The 17,143-nt window shown below is 44.8% G+C and overlaps 2 protein-coding genes across 2 annotated transcripts; both read right to left on the minus strand.

The window, feature by feature from the left end:
• Nucleotides 1–401: 401 nt before the first annotated feature.
• LOC131497542 (C-C motif chemokine 7-like) lies at nucleotides 402–2,245 on the minus strand. The gene is made up of 3 exons (XM_058703915.1): nucleotides 2,091–2,245; nucleotides 1,238–1,355; nucleotides 402–854 (listed from the first exon to the last, which is right to left on the minus strand). Exons 1-3 carry the CDS (start codon nucleotides 2,164–2,166, stop codon nucleotides 749–751), a joined length of 300 nt encoding a protein of 99 aa, XP_058559898.1. The 5' UTR covers nucleotides 2,167–2,245; the 3' UTR covers nucleotides 402–748.
• Nucleotides 2,246–10,504: 8,259 nt separating this feature from the next.
• Nucleotides 10,505–12,416, minus strand: LOC131497591 (C-C motif chemokine 2). The gene is made up of 3 exons (XM_058703975.1): nucleotides 12,251–12,416; nucleotides 11,390–11,507; nucleotides 10,505–11,045 (listed from the first exon to the last, which is right to left on the minus strand). The coding sequence occupies exons 1-3, from the start codon at nucleotides 12,324–12,326 to the stop codon at nucleotides 10,940–10,942; spliced, it is 300 nt and encodes a 99-aa protein (XP_058559958.1). The 5' UTR covers nucleotides 12,327–12,416; the 3' UTR covers nucleotides 10,505–10,939.
• Nucleotides 12,417–17,143: the final 4,727 nt, after the last annotated feature.

Consider the following 17,143-nt stretch of genomic DNA (forward strand, 5'->3'; position numbering starts at 1 on the left):
AGGAGAGACCACTGGGTAGGGCATGAGATGGTGAGAAAAGAAATGACTTTGGAAAGGAAGAAGGTATTTGAACAAATGACTGAAACTGATGTCAGATCTGGAGCTGTGGAGCTGGCTAACCCTGTCGCCAGCCAAGCTGACTTTCCTTGACACGCAGGTGAGCCCAGCTTGGGGGCAAGCCCGGAGTCTATCATATACTCATTCCTCCAGAACACAAGCTCCACCTTCTGAATCCAGCCCTCCTTTCTTTGGCACTCCCACCAGCTTTATCTTATCCTTTAAAAAGGCATCAAAGTCAGGTTTTATCCAAAAGTATATTTTATGTGAAAATTCAAGAGCTGTACATATAAAAATACTCAGTTCTATAATAATATTATGTTTCATAGGGACATCCCCTCCTAAAAATTAAATATATGTATATTTGCATTGATTCATGCACAGATACTCACAACACTACAGTGAGGTAGAGAAGAAGGAGCACCCTGTAGTTTTGAAGGGTCTGAAGTGACATGTGTCCAAAGGTTTGCATTTGAAACACATCCAATTCCAGAGCCCATTAAATTAAAATATTAACAACTTAGAAGACATAATACACTACTTAAGTAAAACCATGATTCACATTATTACACAAATTTCATATTCCTTAGAATTGTAATAGAATAATTTCAGAATGCATGTTGGAAAGAACAGGGCATATACATTAATTGTTCCCTGAGTACTGACTTGGCTTCATTGTGGGCATGAAGGTTCATAGCTTTGAGGTTTGGGTTTTCTTGTCCAGGTACTCCATGAAATCCTGGACCCACTTCTGCTTCGGGTCAGCACAGAGCTCCTTGGCCTGTTTGGTCTTGAAGCTGTGGGTAAAGTTAGATGGAGCACCTTGAAGATTCAGCTTGGGAGTGTAACCTACTCTATGGAAAACTTGCCTGGCCCATTAGCCTGAGGTTAGGAAGGGGCCTCTGGGGAAGCAGCTGTTTTTGCTGACCTAGGTGAAGCCATCTTGGCTCCTAGATGAAAGAACTGACATCTGAACCAATGTCTGGACAGGGAGCTGAAAATGGGAAGTCTCTTTACTTTCTTGAATTCACTTTTCCCATAAAAAAAATTCCTGGGATTGGATTAGTCTAAGCATCTGAGGGTTAAATTCCAACTCAGTCTTATCATAGAACCCAATCCACTGACTGGGAGTGGAGCTCAAGATCAAGGGATGAGTGTGGGTGGTCATGGCTTCACTCACATCACGGCTTCCCTGGGACAATAGCTGCTGGTGATTCTTCTGTAGCTCTTCAGCTTCTGGATGGGGATCTTTCTAACGGTAAATCTATAGCAGCAGGTGGTTGGGCTATTAATCCCCTCTGTTGAAACAACAACAACAAAGGCTATTGAGGGTGTGTCCTGGGACTTTCATTTGAAAAGTAGGGAACAGTAAGGAGGAGGAGTCAAAGGAAAGGGAAGCCACCCACCCTAAATCCCTAAGGACTAGGTCTGTCTTGAAGTACCTAAATCTGTCTTGAAACTCTCTCATTTGCATGGACTGTAAAGTGGAAGGATACCACAGCTCATTAAGAAGAGAAGAGGAACTGGTGACAAATCTGGGTATTTCTAGGAGAGGCTCATAGAATAGTCCAGTTCCTCAGGTCAAGGGGACCCCAGCTATAGGTCCCCCCCTCTAGGCTCTGAGAAATCTGTTCCTAGTTGTCAGTTTCTCTGATACCTGCAGCCTCTGCAGAACCCTGTCTCTGGATCCTGGGCTGAATGAAGCATAGACCAGACTCTGGGTCTCCTCCTTTCCCCTCCACCATATCTGGAGATACCCTGCACACTCTCCACCAGAGTCCCCTTCTTTTTGGTGATTCAAGTCCCCAACTCCTGTTGCAAGAAGCCGGGGCAGTAACTACACGGAGGCTGTGATTACAGAGCTGGAGCCCTGGGAGGACTGGATTTGGGGTCCACAGCTGGAATTCTCATCCAGGCTCTGCCTTGGAGCAGCTGTGTGATCTGCCTCACTCCGTGTCCTTCTCTGACTTTCCTGATTATGAGAACCCAGAGATGAGGTGATGGGCTTCAAAGGGAAGGAGAAAGGGGCTTACCTGGCTGAGCAAGTGCCTGGAGGCTGAAGGCAGCAGCTGTGAGCAGCAGGCACAGAAGCGCTGCGGAGACCTTCATGTCTGCAGGGAGCGAGGAACTTGGGCGTGAGAGCTGGAGATTTCCAAGCTGGTCTCAGCTTCTCTGCTCCTCTGGGGGTTCTGCCTGCCTTTTATAGGGAGAAGACAGGAATAAGAAGAAAGTGAGTGGATGACAGGGCTTTGTTCTTCTGAATGAATCATAGGATGGAATAGTAAATCTGCTGAGCCATTGCCCTCCCCTGAGGAACATACTAGGAAATGAGAGAGAAATGTGATTGATGCTGGCCTGCTTTCCATTCAAGCTCTGGTGTGTTGGTGAGGTGCTGGCTATGCCCAAGCAGTGTGTGATCTATGACTGTTACCAAGGGTTCCTTTTTTTTTTTTTTTTTTTTAAATGAAACGCTTTATGTAGAAAAAGAAAGGAAGTAGGGTTACCAAATCAAAGAAATGTAAGGGATTTCCCCAATTTTCCTTTCAGACAGCATCTCCAGGACCCCAGTTTCCAGAGAAAGTAAAACTTTGGCTGGGCTTTAAAATGGACTAAAAAAATCCTTTACTGCTTTAAACCCTGGTGGCTTTTCTTAAACCCAAAGAAGAATGCGATAATAGGACATTAGCAGAAAAGTAGACTTCTCTATTTTTAGAATAATACCTAAAATTGTATATCTAGTAATTAAATGCTATAACAACCCATCTGAAAACAGTGATTTAAAGCAAGAACAATAATTGATTTTGCTTTTCATATGGGACTTGACGGGCTCAGCCAGGGAGTTCTTGCTCAGGGATTTTTACATCATTGTAGTTGGATGATGGCTGAGACTGGGGTCATCTCAAGGCTTTCACTCAGTGTCAGGTGTCTGAGCTGGGAGGTCTTAAACAGCTGGGGATTGGATCAGATGGAAGCTTCTTGCCCCCCACCCCCATCTTTCCAGTGGTCCTTCCACATAGCTGGATATGGATATTTTACATGATGGTTTAAGACTCCCAGATACAAAGTTAGGGAACATAGACCACATCTCTTAATTTGAGGACCATAAAAGAATTTGCAGACATGTTTTTAAACCACTATCTGTTTCATAGGCTATCTGAACTACAAAGCACTTAATAAGATCATGGGATGCTGTGGTTTTTAAAATATCGGATTATCTATGAAAATATTCTTACAAGTAAAATAACAGAAGGGATGGGGTGCCTGGGCAGCTCAGTCAGTTGAGTGTCTGACTGTTGGTTTGGGCTCAGGTCATGATCCCAGAGTCTTGGAACTGAGCCCCATGTCAGGCTCCGTGCTGAGTATGGATCATGCTTAAGATTCTCTGCCTCTTTTTAACTCTGCCTCTCTCCCCTACTCACACTCTCACTCTCTCTCTCTCTCTTATAAAAAGAATAGAGGGGAAGCCAAACTTATGAATAAAATCAAAGTGGACTTGCTCAGTTGGAAGCTAAGACAGGAGTCTTCACAACCTCTCTTCTCATACATATCTCAAGGATCTAAAGACTAGATTTTGAAAACCAGTTGTCCATTTGCTGTTTCAACCTGCCCTTGTTTATATGCACACACTACAAGCTCATCAACTAATCGCTGATATTAATGTAAAGGGGGCTTGATGAGAGGCCTTTGGCGTTGTCCGTCTTTTCTATTGTTGTTCAGTCTTTATTTAATTTACTTCTGCTCTGATATTCATTACTTCCTCCCTTCTACTGACTGTGGGTTGAGTGTGCACTCACCCTTTTTGTTGTCTCTTGAGGTATAAAGTTAGGTTTGTTATTTGAGATCTTTCTTTTTTTCTTAATGTTTGCATCCATTGTTACAAGCATCTCTCTTAGAACTGCTTTTGATGTGTTGCATAAGTTTTGGTTGGTTGTGTTTCCATTTTTGTTACCTCCAAGATATTTTTTATTTCCCTTGGATTTCTTCTTTGACCCATTGATTGTTTAGGGGTGTGTTGTTTAATCCTTACATATTTGCATATTTTCCAGTTTTCCTCTTGTTATTGATTTATAGTTTCATACCATTGTGTTAGGAAAAGATACTTGGCATGAATTCAATCTTTTTAAAGTTTGCTAAGCCTTGCTTTGTTATCTATCATGTAACATTGGAGAATGTTTTGTGTGTGATTAAGGAGAATGTACATTCTGTATACATTCCATTTGATTGGATGGAATGTTCTATATATGTCTGTAAGGTACATTTGATCCAAAGTACTTCAGGTCCAACATTTCCTTACTGATTTTTGTTTGGTTGATCTATCCATTGTTGAAGGGGATATAAAAGTCCCTTACTATTATTGTGATCTATTTTTCCCCTTTGATCCATTAGTATTTGCTCAGTATGTTTAGTTTCTCCAATGTTGGGTATAGTTATATTTATGATTGTTATATCCTCTTGATGAATTGACCCCTTGATAATTACATAATGATCTTCTTTGTCACTTACAGTTTTTGGCTTAAAGTCTATTTTTTGCTACATGTATAGTTATTCCTGTTCTCTTTTGGAATATCTTTTCCATCTTTTCACATTGAGCCTATGTGTGTTTGTAAAGTCAAAGTGAGTCTCCTGTAGGAAGCATAGAGTTGGGTCTTATTTATAATTTTTTAATGTATTTAGCCACAGTATGCCTTTTCTGGAAAATTTAGTCCATTCACATCTGGTGAATATTGATAGGTAAGGACTTGATAAAGCCATCTTACTTTTTTCTATTTTGTAGTTTCCTTGTTCCTTTCTCCTATCTCACTTGTTCCCTTCATTTGTGAATTGATGATTTTTCACAGTGGTATTCTTTGATTCCTTTCTCTTTCTCTTTTGTGTATTCACTGTAGATTTTTGCCTTAAGGCTATCATGAGGCTCACATAATACATCTAATAGATACAACAAGCTATTTTATGCCTGATTGCTTGACTTTGACTGCATACAAAACCTTTACCTTTATATCTCTCCTTTTATGTTTGTTATGCTACATTACCTCTCTTTACATTGTGTAACATTTAACAGATATTGCAGCTACTATTTTAATAATTTTGTCCTTGAGCCTTTATAGTAAAGTGGTTAATACAGTATAATATTACAGTATTAGAGTATTCCGAACTTGACTATATAATTACCTTTACTAGTGTGATGTATATGTTTTCATGTTACTAATTAGTATCCTTTCATTTCAGCTCGAAAAACCCTTTTCAGCATTTCTTATAAGGCAGGTCTAATGGTAATGAAGACACCATCCCACTCTCTCCTGACTGTGAAGTTTCTGCTGAGAAATCCTCTGATTACCTTATGCGAGTTCCTTTGTAAGTGACAAGTTTCTTTTCTCTTTCTGCTTTTAAGATCCTCTTTTTGTCTTTGTTTTTTTGACAGTTTTATTACAATATGTCTTCGGAGAAGAGTTTTTAAAGTTGAGTTTGTTTGGGGACCTATGAACTTTATGAATTTGGATATTGAAATCTCTCCCCAGATTTGGGAAGTTCTCAAACATTACTTCTTTAAAGAAGCTTTCCTGGGGTGCCTGGGTGGCTCAGTCAGTTGAGCGTCCGACCTTGGCTCAGGTCATGATCTCATAGTTCGTGAGTTCGAGCCCCGCATTGGGCTCTGTGCCGACAGCTCGGGGCCTGGAGCCTGCTTCAGATTCTGTGTCTCCCTCTCTCTGCCCTGTTCCCGCTCATGTTCTGTCTCTCTCTGTCTTGCAAAGATGAGTAAACTTTAAAAAAAATTTTTAAAGAAGTTTTCTTGCCCCTTCTCCCTCTCTGTCTTTCTGGGACTCCAATAATTCACAGATTTTTTTTTCTTTTAATAATATCCCAGAGATCACATAGGCTTTCTTCAGTCTTCTTCATTCTTTGTTGTTGTTATTCTCTGACTAGATAATTTCTAAGGTCTTCTCCACAAATTCTTTCTTCCCCTTGGTCCATTCTGCTGTTGATGATGTTTATTGTATTTTTTATTTCATTTATTGCATCTTCAGCTCCACAACTTCTTCTTTTTAATGCTTTTTATCTCTTTATTAAACTTCTCATTTTGTTGATGTTTTGTTTTCCTGATTTTGTTGAAAGGACTTTCTCTGTTTTCTTGTAGTTCATTGAGCTTCCTTAAAAAGGCTATTTTAAATTCTTTTTCAGGTAAGTTACAGATCTTCATGCCTTTGGGGTCAGTTACTGGAATGTTATTGTGATCCTTTGGTGGTGTCATGTTTCTTTGATTTTACATATTCCTCGAAGGCTTGTTTTGTTTCTTTGAATTTGAAGTAGAAGTAGCAGTCACCTCCTCTAGTCTTTTTTTTTTTTTAGTTTATTTATTTATTTTTGAGAGAGACAGAGACAGAGACAGCACAAGTAAGGGAGATGCAGAGATAAAGGGAGGGAGAGAATCCTAAGCAGGCTCCACACTGTCAGCACAGAGTCCAGCGTGGAGCTTGAACTCACAAAACCATGAAATCATGACCTCAGCCAAAAACAAGAGTTGGGTGCTTAACTGACTGAGTCACCCTGGTGCCCCTCTCCTCTATTCTTTGCTGACTGGATTTGGGAGACAACTTCCTTCTGTCAGCCCTGCTAGGGATTTTGAGGCTTTCTCAGAACTTCTATAGATATGTCTGTTCCATTCTTCTTTCTCCTTCTTGTGACAGAGTTCTTAAGCTTGTATGCCTTCTCTCAATCCTGCAATACACCAGGCTGAATGCTGACAGTCTGTCTTGCTTCTTCAAGGGCATAACTAAAGCTCACATTTATGGTCTCTCTCTGGATCACAGCTGCAGGTGGTTTTCTGTGCTGGGCCACTAGCTGTCTGTCAAAGCTTGCTCTTGCCCTTGTCAGGAGCAGTCACAGATGCAGGGAAACAGATGCAGGTTGGGGAGGGGTGTTTTGGTGAAGCTCATAGAGTGCTGAGGGTGCCCATGGGGCCAGTTAAAAGGATCTGCCAGTGAGATGTCTCCAGTGGCCTGTGGGCAGGCTTCTTGATGAAGTCTGTGGTGCAGTTAGTAGGATCCATGCCCTTTGAATGCCTTAAAAAAGTCTTATCTGCTGCCCTGTCAGCCTCTTTTTGTTCCCTGAGTCATGTAGCTCAATGAGTTAGTACTTTGGATGAGACAGAAAACAAATGGATCTCTTTGGTAGCTCTCACCTAGCTGGGGAGCTGGGGAAGCGCACCCCAAATGCCCTCACTTTCCCCGCAGGAGAAATCAAGGGCTGAGAGGGTCTCTCTTGGCACTGGTTTGTGCCACTTTGGAGAAGGAGTGATGCAGGTAATGTCAGATTGTTCCTCTTACCCTCTCCAATGCATCCAAACTTGATTTATTTTTTTCCAACAGCGTGCTGGAACTTCTCCACTAAAACTCTGGACTTTGATAGATGCTCTCCCATCTGTAGGTGACTGTCCAAGACAGTGTTCCCCAGGAACTCCCAGAATACAGCCAAGAGAGGTCCCTGCAGATTCCACAGCCAGAACCAATATCTGAATGCTTTTGACTTGATGAATGAATGGGTGACTTCTTCCTTGGCATATGGTGCTGGATCACACAGCTCCCAAAAGGCACTTTTGTCCCTGCATGGGTGCAAAATTATTGCTGTTAAGGGGGAGATATGAGCAAGGGACATCTTATTTGGCCATCTTACTGACTTCGGTCCTTTTTCCATTACTGTTTTATTTTGTGATACATAAATAATACTATTTTATTGTATACCATTTTATTCCCTTTTTTCTTTTAATATGTATATTTTAGTTATTTTCATAGTAGTCGCTCTGACTATAATTATCATGTATAACAACATGGTTCAGGTTAATGCCATCTTTATTTCAATAGTATCAAAACTTTGATCCCTTGTAGCTTCACTCCTCCTCCACCTTAAAGCTATGTTGAATGGAGAAAGGGGCCCTGAGGAATGCAGGTGGTCTCTAAAAATTAGAAAAGACAAGAAAAAAGATTCTTCCCCAGAGCCTCCAAAAGGCATGCAGCCCTACTGACCCATTTTAAACTTCTGGTCTCCAGAACTATAAGGTAATATATTTGTGTTGTTTTAAGCCATTATGTTAATGATAAATTGTTACAGTAGCAATAAGAAACTAAAAGAGATTTTGATATCTGGAATATCTATAAATGGGGTGCTGCCATAATAAATATTTTAAAAAATGTAGAAGCGACTTTGGAATTGGGCAATGAGCACAGGCTGGAAGAATTTCGAGCGTGATAGAAAAGGCCTAGATTTCCTGGAACAGACTGTTGGCAGCAACAGGAAATGAATACACCACACTTGGCATTCCCTCCTGAACCAGGGCCTATTGCCAGCGCCTCATGCTCACAGTTTTATCATGCAAGGAGCAAGGACTCCCTTGCTTAGCTGGAGAAAAAAAATAGATTCAAGATTTCCTGAAAATGAATAGGTGTGGCTTGGAAAGGGAATGTGAGTGGATTGCTTTTGGGCTTGAGCACATGGATTGCCTCTCCCTTGGCCTCCCTTCCTTCCAGACCCTCCATCACAAATCTGCCTGGTTTTAGAGGGTCTGACGCTCCCTAAACTGTATGTGGATGTCCCATTTGCTCGCACTCCATTCCCTTTTGCCCCCCCTGGCATCCACTGCAGCTGAGGATTTAGTTCTGCTTGGCAATCAATGATGTAGACTGGAGGAGTGGAGGAGAAGCAGGGAGGGCTACTGGACCTGGCAGATGGGTCAGAGAGTTCCATAAAAAGCAGCCAATAAGTTGTCTTCTGACAGATGTATCAAGGCACTTTGGGGAGCTTGGAGCTTTGATAGAATCCCTCAGCCTGAACCAGGGACCCTGGACTATCTTGGGAATATGGAAGCAGAATCCCCTTTATTCATCTCCAGCTCCAACTGTTGGAGATGGAGGTTTTCCAACACACACACTCCCAGATCCTAGAACCTAGGTTCTGCCAAATTCCTATTTGTAGCACATTATCACCCCCATTTTACTGATGGAAACTCAGAATACCCAATCTGCCCTGAATGACAGAGTGAGTCAATGCCAGGACTGGGATTAGAACTCGAGTGTCCCTGCCAGCCAGGGTTTTCCCCAGCTGCTGAAGGCATTGCCTGGTCTAGCTTGATACAGTAGCCATCTCACCACCAGACTAGACTGGTGAATCTGAAAAATCACCATGCAGAATTTATTCAATAAGGCAAGAGATCTGCTTTCTTTAAGTGGAATGGCTGCCTGTGCTTAGATGGGTCAAATGCCTCACAGGTAGGTCAAATGCCATGCAAGGAAGTACAGACCTTAGGTGGACATTCAGGGAAAAGAGATCCATCCATATAAATGGATGATCCTGTGCTCCTTGGATTGAAATGGGGGATAGTGGTGAAGAGAAGCACATTCTGATTTCAGGTCATCTGTCTCTTAGAATGTGGATTGTAGAAAGGGCTTCTGAGTCTTAGGTCACAGGTCCTTCTCTTCCATCTACAACACACAGCATTTCACTCTACCTAGCTCATTCTTCTCCAAAGCTGCTTCTTGGGCTCCATATTCGAGCACTCATCATCTCTTTCTTGGATCATGACAGTAGCCTCTCCCTTGTCCATACTTCTCCAAACGTGTATGAAGCCAATAAGTTACATTTACTGAAACTCATCTCTGAATCTTTGAACATGGCATGTCCTTCCTCATTGGCTCAAACATTGTCAACATCTCCTTTTAAGCTATAAAGTTGAGTACTGACTTACCATCCTGACATTCAAAACCCTTTCCCAACTTTTCTTTCTAAACTTCCCCATCACTTGACACCGACATGGACCCCAACTCCCACCTGATTGGTTTTCACCCTCTTTGATGTGCACACCATCATCATTTCTACCTCCAGGTATTTGGCTCCATTCCTCTTTCTCCTCTTCTAAATGATACTGTAATTTTTCTAGAAAAATCTCATGTATTCATCAAGGAGAAGTTCAAGTCATATCTTCTTTATGAAATCTGAATCTGACTGTCTTATCAGTGGTCATTCAGTTTCTCCTTGATTTCCCAAAGTCGGCAGTGTCTGTATTACTCCAAGTTGGAAGATTACTTGAAGGGGGAGAGGTTGGGGGCAAGTATCCCAGGTAGGGGGCAGTAGTAGTAGATGATGAGAGAGATTGAGGGCAGGGGTCAAGGGCTGTGAGAAAGGACACGGGGCGTTGCTAAGGAGATAGGGTGACAAGGGTAATTGGAATCTGGACAGATGGTCTTGGGGACTAGAGTGGTAGGGCTGGAATGCTTGACTGGGTCCTGACTTAAAGATTCTTCTATAGGCACTCAGATTTGCCTACCCAGTGAAAAAGACCAGGGCCAATCCACATTGTCACTCCTCCCAACACAAGCCCACCCTCTGCAAACATGTTCCCTCCTAATCACCAAAATTACACTCAGCTTTTTAATTTCTTTCAAGAAAACACCAAAGGCAGTTTTGTACAAAAATATATATTTATATATAGATCAATAGTTATATAATATACATCTCCACAATAGCATTTTTAGCAATTCTTTAGAATTTAAAACATAGTCTTTGCATTAATGGTCCTTGCAAGGACACTCACACCATCCAAGGGGTGGAACTTCCCCCCCTCCCAGAGAAAAGCAATTTGTCTGGTCTCCATATGTAAAAAAAAAAAACCAAAACCAAAACCAAAAACAAAAACAAAACACCCTAGTATCCAGGGAAGATAAATTTAAAACATCAATAACTTAAATAAGATTAACAGTACTTCAGGCATCATGTGAGTATCAATAAACAAAGTTTGTAGTCTTTGAAATTATAATAAAATAACATCAGGAGGGCATTTAGGGAAAACTAGAAGAAAATAAATTAATTTTAGATTCTTCGGTTTCAGAGTGAGTAGTCAAGGCTTTGCAGTTTGGGTTTTCTTGTCCAGGTGTGCCATGGAATCCTTGACCCACTTCTGGTTTGGGTCAGCGCAGATCTCCTTGTTTAGGATGGTCTTGAAGCTGTAGGGGAGAGAGAACACAGTCAGAAAGAGTTCCATCGAGATCTCAGCCTATGACGACAGCCCATTCTGCCCCAGGAAGCTGCCATGGGAACAAGAAGAGGAAGGCAGGTGGAGAGAGGACATCAGGGTGTCCTGACTTCCCGCTAAAGAAATTGGGAGGGTCTGTGTAAGCACTCAGATGGAGAGTGATGTTGGGAGTCACCTTGTCCCTTGCGGCCTCAGTTTTCCCACTGGGCACCTTTGAAGATGAGATTAGGTGGCCTAACTCTCTAAGTTTGTAAGGCTTGTCCCTTGCTACCCAAGGAAGAACTGGCCCAGGGAGGGCTGGTGTGTTCCACTTACATCACAGCTTCTTTGGGACACTTGCTGCTGGTGACTCTTTTATAGCTCATCAGCCTCTGCATCGAGATCTTCTTATTGGTGAGTGTATAGCAGCAGGTGACTGGAGAATTAATTGCATCTGGAAATAGAACCACAAAGAAAAAGCATGTTAGGATGGGTTAGATTCTTCTGATCTTAATCATAGCAAGAAAGAGTAGGAAGGAGCAGGAGAAGGGAAGTCAGGAGTAGAGGTAGAACTCATAAATCCCAATATTTCTGCCTATGCTTCAGAGCTAGAATGGCATACTGACTCAGCTTCCTCTGCTTTATAATGGGTATATAGCATTGATAATGAGTGGTGGGAAGGGGGAACTGTTAAAACTAGATAATTCCTGGGAGTATCATTAATCACTGATCCTGGGAGTAGTGAATAATCCAAATTATCAGGTTCAGAGAAGATCAGCTCAGGGAACCCAGCTATGGGTCCCCCTCTAGGCTCCAAGTTGTGAGTTTCTCTGATACTTGCTGCCTCGGGATGCTGGACCGAATGCAGCATAGACCAGATTCTGGGTCTCCTCCTTTCCTCTCCACCATATCTGGAGATACCCTGCACATTCTCCACCAGAGTCCCCTTCTTTTTGATGATCCAAGTCCCCAACCCCTGTTGCAAGGAGCCGGGGCAGTAACTACACGGAGGGTGTGATTACAGAGCTGGAGTCCTGGGAGGACTGGATTTGGGGTCCACGGCTGGAATTCTCATCCAGGCTCTGCCCTGGAGCAGCTGTGTGATCTGGCTCCCTCTGTGTCCTTCTCTGACTTTCCTGATTATGAGAACCCAGAGATGGGGTGATGGGCTTCAGAGGGAAGGAGAGAGGGGCTTACCTGGCTGGGCGAGCACCTGGAGGCTGAAGGCAGCTGCTGTGAGCAGCAGGCACAGAAGCGCTGCGGAGACCTTCATGTCTGCGGGGAATGAGGAGCTTGGGCGTGAGAGCTGGAGGTTTCCAAGCTGGTCTCAGCTTCTCTGCTCCTCTGGTTCCTCTGGCTGCTCTGCCTGCTTTTTATGGAAAGTAAAGAGGGCGGAGCTAAGAGAGAAAGTTTGGCCCAGGGCAGCATCATTCTCAATGAATGACAAAGTAGAGTCATAAATGTGCTGAGCAAGGATAGTGCCCTGGGAGGTTTCCAGGAAGTAGGAGGGAAGTAGTGAGTCTGGACTGGACACTTTTTCCATTTGCTGCTAAGACCAAAAGAAGTGGGGTGGGTGGGGTACAGTTACATCCAGAGCGACCACAGATGTGAGCACAACAGGATTTTCTTAAGAATTCCACTTTCTCTGAAGTGAAAATTTTGTGGTTGAAAAGGAAGCAAGGAAACAGAGATCACGAGAGATGACAGCATCTCATGCCCCCCTCTAGCCAACCTTTAGGCAACAGCCTGTGGGGTTTTCAAGCCAGGAAGGGGCCCCGAGGCCTTGGTGGACTCCCCCGCAGCATAATAAATCCATTTGCTTCTTAAAATCCAGGATGGTGGCACAGTTGAAGCTGAGCCAAACTATAGGATTTTATAACCATAGAATTGAATTCCAAGAATCACTGGGTTTAAGACATGGCAGATGCCACAGAGGTCATGTAGTGCTACAGATAAATTCCCGTGTCATACTCATACAGTGCTTACCGTGTGCCAGGAATATTCTATGCCCTTTACATGTGCTAAGTCTTTCAATTCCCCAACCCCCATCCAGTAGGTATTGTTAATTCCCATTTTAGAGATCAGACAACCAAGGCACAGACAGCGTAAGTCACCTGCCAAGGTTCCCAGTGTAGGACCCCGTGTGTCTGTGCATCACCACTGTGACACATCCTCCAACCGGCTGCCTGGTAATATACCTGGGTGCCCTCTGTCCTCCACATCTGCCAAAGTAGCAGGCATCCGAAGGGGAATGGAGAAACATCCCTCGTGGCTAAGTTACTGCGGGATTTGGAGTCTGTGGTTATACGGCAGGCAGGCAGAAGTCAGGCAGCACATGCCCCCTTCCTTTCTGGATTCCCAGGAAGAGCTGGTGAGCAGATGGGACAGTGTTACAGGATTCAAATGTCTGCTTTAGTGCCACAGCTCTGCCTTAGATGTCCTCAGAAACCCCCAGAGTCACAGTCATAAAAGCTTAAAGGTGTTCACATTGATCTCAGTGAATCCCTTTCTTCTACAAATATGATAGGATTGCTTGAGGCATGTTATTAGATGAGCAGAGACTAGAATTCAGGTCTCAGCTTCCTCATTCCACTGCTGCCAAGAGCTTTTCCCTCTTATTAGTGGAAACCCTTCCTTAATCTCTCTGAGTGTCCTTTGCCAGGGACTGGGAGGGTTGCATCCCCTTTGCCTGTGGAGCCCATCCATTCTTTGGGTTCTGCCCAGGTTAACTGGTTGAAAGATGTTGAGATCCTGGTTCAGTCATGTCATGGTCAGTCCTAGGACCCTGGACCAAAAAACCTGGACAGATGGTGTATTTCCACATCTGCTCTTTTATGTGAGGAAACCATATTCCAGACGGGAAGGCCAACGAGAGGTCTCTGGCCAACAGGAAAGCTTCTTGGCTTCTCGGAGTATTTAGATGGACTTCTGAGTATCTGAAGCTAAGTATCTACTGCCAGGAAGGGTCATCAGTTTTGGAAAGTGACTCGGTCTCTGTGAGTGTGAGATAATCAACAGACCCAAGATGAAGGGGGTGGGAATCAGAGGAGAAGGTGTCTTGATAGCTGTCTCCCTCCCACCTTTGCTGTCAAGCAACGATGCTCTCCTCAGCTGGAAGGTCAGTCACAGAGGAGGAGAAACAAGTGGAAATTCCCACTCTGAGGCAGCTTTGGAAGTTCCCGGATCCCATGGAAAATAATGAGTTTGGCCGGAGCCCGCATTCCAGATGCTGGGCCTGGAGCCAGCACCGTCTCACGTGGGGCTGTGCTGGGAATGTTCCGGCACAAGGTCTGGATCGGGCCCCTGCTTAGGAGTGGACAAGGGAAAGGCCCAAAGTAGAACACGGTGGAGAGGCAGGGTCAAGGTTTTGCAGCTGGCTGGAATACCCAGGCCCCCTAGCCCCCTGCTCATCAACTCAGAGATGAAGAATGGAAAAGTGAATAACTCCTTGGTGAATAATCCTGCTTTCCTTTCTTCCAGTGGGGCTGACCCCCACCCCCCACAGACATCCTCCGCATGGGCCTTTGTCATCACCCCAGACTCCCACTCAGTGTCAGGGGAAATGGAAAGAGGAACTAAGACTGAGCTTTCTAGAAATATCAGAAACCAGCACCTCGCCCCTGCCTTGGTTTGCTTTGTAGTTACTGCAAAGCCTCCATCCAGCATGGCGCCCCCTTCCCCCATCCTGCCACTCAGGCTTTTGAGTGAGACACACAGTAGGCTCTGCCCCAGCCAGGTCTTTTCTAGATACCTCCCCCAGGCCTTCTTCCAGGTTACTCTTAGTTCCAGAGCCCATTTTCCTGGCACCCCAACTCTGTGATCTGGTTCCTTTCAAGGACTAGAAATCCATTCTTTATTCTTATACAGAATGTCAGATAAGCACAGGACCTTGGAGATCATCATCCTGTTTCAGTGATGGGGAAACTGAGGCCAAGAAGGAGGCAGTGACGGGCCTGAGGTGACATAGAAAACTAATGGCAGATTGTGTCCATTTCTGGGCTCTCCATGTAGCACCCTTGCTCATATCCTGCATTGTCTGCTTAGCAGAGCACGAATACGATTAACATCTCCTCTGTGCAGAGCACCAGGAAGGGGACTGGGGTAAGGGGAAGGAGAAATGAACCAGACATGAAGCTTGCTTTCCAGAAGTATCCATGGGAAGTGGGGCTGGGTTGATGAAAACACCTGAACTGGTTCACCCCAAGCTTCCAGCATGAAGGCATTTACTGCGTTCCGGGAAGGACCTGCCTTACGTCTATTTGCATGAAGGAGCCAAGGATATTACGGGGGGTGGGGGGAGTGGGAGTCAGGGGGGTGCAGATAACCTTTGCAAGAGAAAGAAAGATTCATCTGCAATGGCCTGGGTTCTTTGGGGGGTGGGGAGGGAGTGGTGTCCCAGCTTGTCACTCAGACTGCCTTCTGGGCCAGCCCTCATGGACCAGCTCTTGACCCTACAGTGAGGGGCTATCATGGGGGTGGGGGAGTGAGCATAAGTAAACTGTTAGGGTAATTGTCGTGTGAGACACTGCGGATCCTTCGATAGACTGTAAGGAAGGACAGCAGAGCAGGGAAGAAATCACTTTCGTCACTTAGAGATCGCATTGCCCAGGGTGGCCTGAGCAGTGTCAGTGGGACAGGTGAACACACTGGAGGTGCCCTTTGTAAAGGTGCCGAACTCGGGGGTGGATCTTAGGGAAACAGAGGTCATGAAAAGCGGGCGGGGAGACACAGAGAAACATTTTACCACCTTTGCTGGACCCTTGCTTTTAAGGGAAATTCAAGAGACAAACGATTGCCCTCACTGGATAGACTGGAGCTGCTGAGGTTCAGGGAAGGCTGGGTGGTGATGCATTTAAGGTTGGCAAGGGGTTTGGCACGTTCTGGAAACTTGGGTGAGTGCTCGATGGAGGAGGGGCACATTTTGTAACAAACTTACAGACCCTGCAAATGTTAAGTCCTTGCACATCTCCATGGGATTTTGTTAAAGTGCAGATTCTGGTCCCTGGTCTCGGGTGGGCCTGAGATCCTGCATTTCCAACCAGCTCCCAGGTGATGTTGATGATACTGGCCCATGATCCCGTTAGAACAACCTTAAAAGGGCTGAGTATGGGAAATCCGGGGCAGGTGGGGGAAGTGAGCAGTCCATTTTGTCCAGATGAAGGTTCCTATCCCTGGCTCCGGGCTAGGCTTCAAGGACCATCTGGAATTGTCTTCCATATTTATGTGACTGTGTAGTTTTCTAGAGAGAGAGACCATCGCTTCCATCAGATTAGCAAAGGCATCCTTGACCTCCAAACAGTTAAGAACCAATGAACCTATCAAAAAAGGAGAGTTCCGGTCTGCACCTCAGACCCACTGAGTCACAATCTGTAGTTTTGTTATGTAAAGCTGTATTTTTTCTAAGCTGCCCTCCCCTGGGCCTCACGTGATCTCCAGCCTGTGTTTGGGCACCCCTGGGCTAAACCGTAGGGTCCACGAAGCAGAGGCTATGCTGGCCGGGCCAGGAGACACTAACAGAAAAGAGGCACAGGCGGAAGAAAGGAAAGAAACCAGAGGAGAAAGAGCAAGAGAAGGGGGAGGAAGAAGCAGCCGCCTGGACTCCTGGGAAGAGCTCCAGGCGGCATCCGAACACCAGGGCCAGAGGTCTGGCTCTGCCTCTGTCAGGCTGTGTGGCCTTGCACAACCCCCTAGACCTCTCTGGGCCTCTTCCCTAAAGTGTGATTACTAAGACAGCTGTTTCTAATATTGTCACGAGACTTGTCTGAAATGATAAACCAAGGGTGCTTTGTAAGCACCGTGTAAAGAGCTGTGTCACTCTAAGGACCTGAGCAAGCTCCAGGCAGCCTCGGGGCACCCATGCCAATCCTAGGCAGCAGATGCTTTCATTTCTTGCTGTGAAAGTTTACCGGGCATCTGTAGTATAACGCAGTGGGGTCTAGACTTCCTAAGCTCTTTCTAATCTCCGTTCTCTTGTCTGCCTAGGGACAGAGGGAGAGCCTTTGGGGGCTGACCAAAGCATGAGTTAGGCAGAAGCAGCCCCAGAATCGAGTTAGGGCCTCAGGTCCTCACACAGCCAGCTCTCACGGGAAG

The sequence above is a fragment of the Neofelis nebulosa genome, chromosome 16 (assembly GCF_028018385.1).
Source record: "Neofelis nebulosa isolate mNeoNeb1 chromosome 16, mNeoNeb1.pri, whole genome shotgun sequence".
Lineage (NCBI taxonomy): Eukaryota > Metazoa > Chordata > Mammalia > Carnivora > Felidae > Neofelis > Neofelis nebulosa.

What these genes read in the sequence shown, in the direction of transcription:
- LOC131497542 (XM_058703915.1), bottom strand. Translation starts at nt 2,166, where the DNA reads ATGAAGGTCTCCGCAGCGCTTCTGTGCCTGCTGCTCACAGCTGCTGCC. An exon ending in CCAGGCACTTGCTCAGCCAG is followed by an intron (nt 1,356 to 2,090) that starts GTAAGCCCCTTT and finishes TTGTTTCAACAG; the next exon opens with AGGGGATTAATAGCCCAACC. An exon ending in TGTCCCAGGGAAGCCGTGAT is followed by an intron (nt 855 to 1,237) that starts GTGAGTGAAGCC and finishes CTTTACCCACAG; the next exon opens with CTTCAAGACCAAACAGGCCA.
- LOC131497591 (XM_058703975.1), bottom strand. Translation starts at nt 12,326, where the DNA reads ATGAAGGTCTCCGCAGCGCTTCTGTGCCTGCTGCTCACAGCAGCTGCC. An exon ending in CCAGGTGCTCGCCCAGCCAG is followed by an intron (nt 11,508 to 12,250) that starts GTAAGCCCCTCT and finishes TTCTATTTCCAG; the next exon opens with ATGCAATTAATTCTCCAGTC. An exon ending in TGTCCCAAAGAAGCTGTGAT is followed by an intron (nt 11,046 to 11,389) that starts GTAAGTGGAACA and finishes TCTCCCCTACAG; the next exon opens with CTTCAAGACCATCCTAAACA.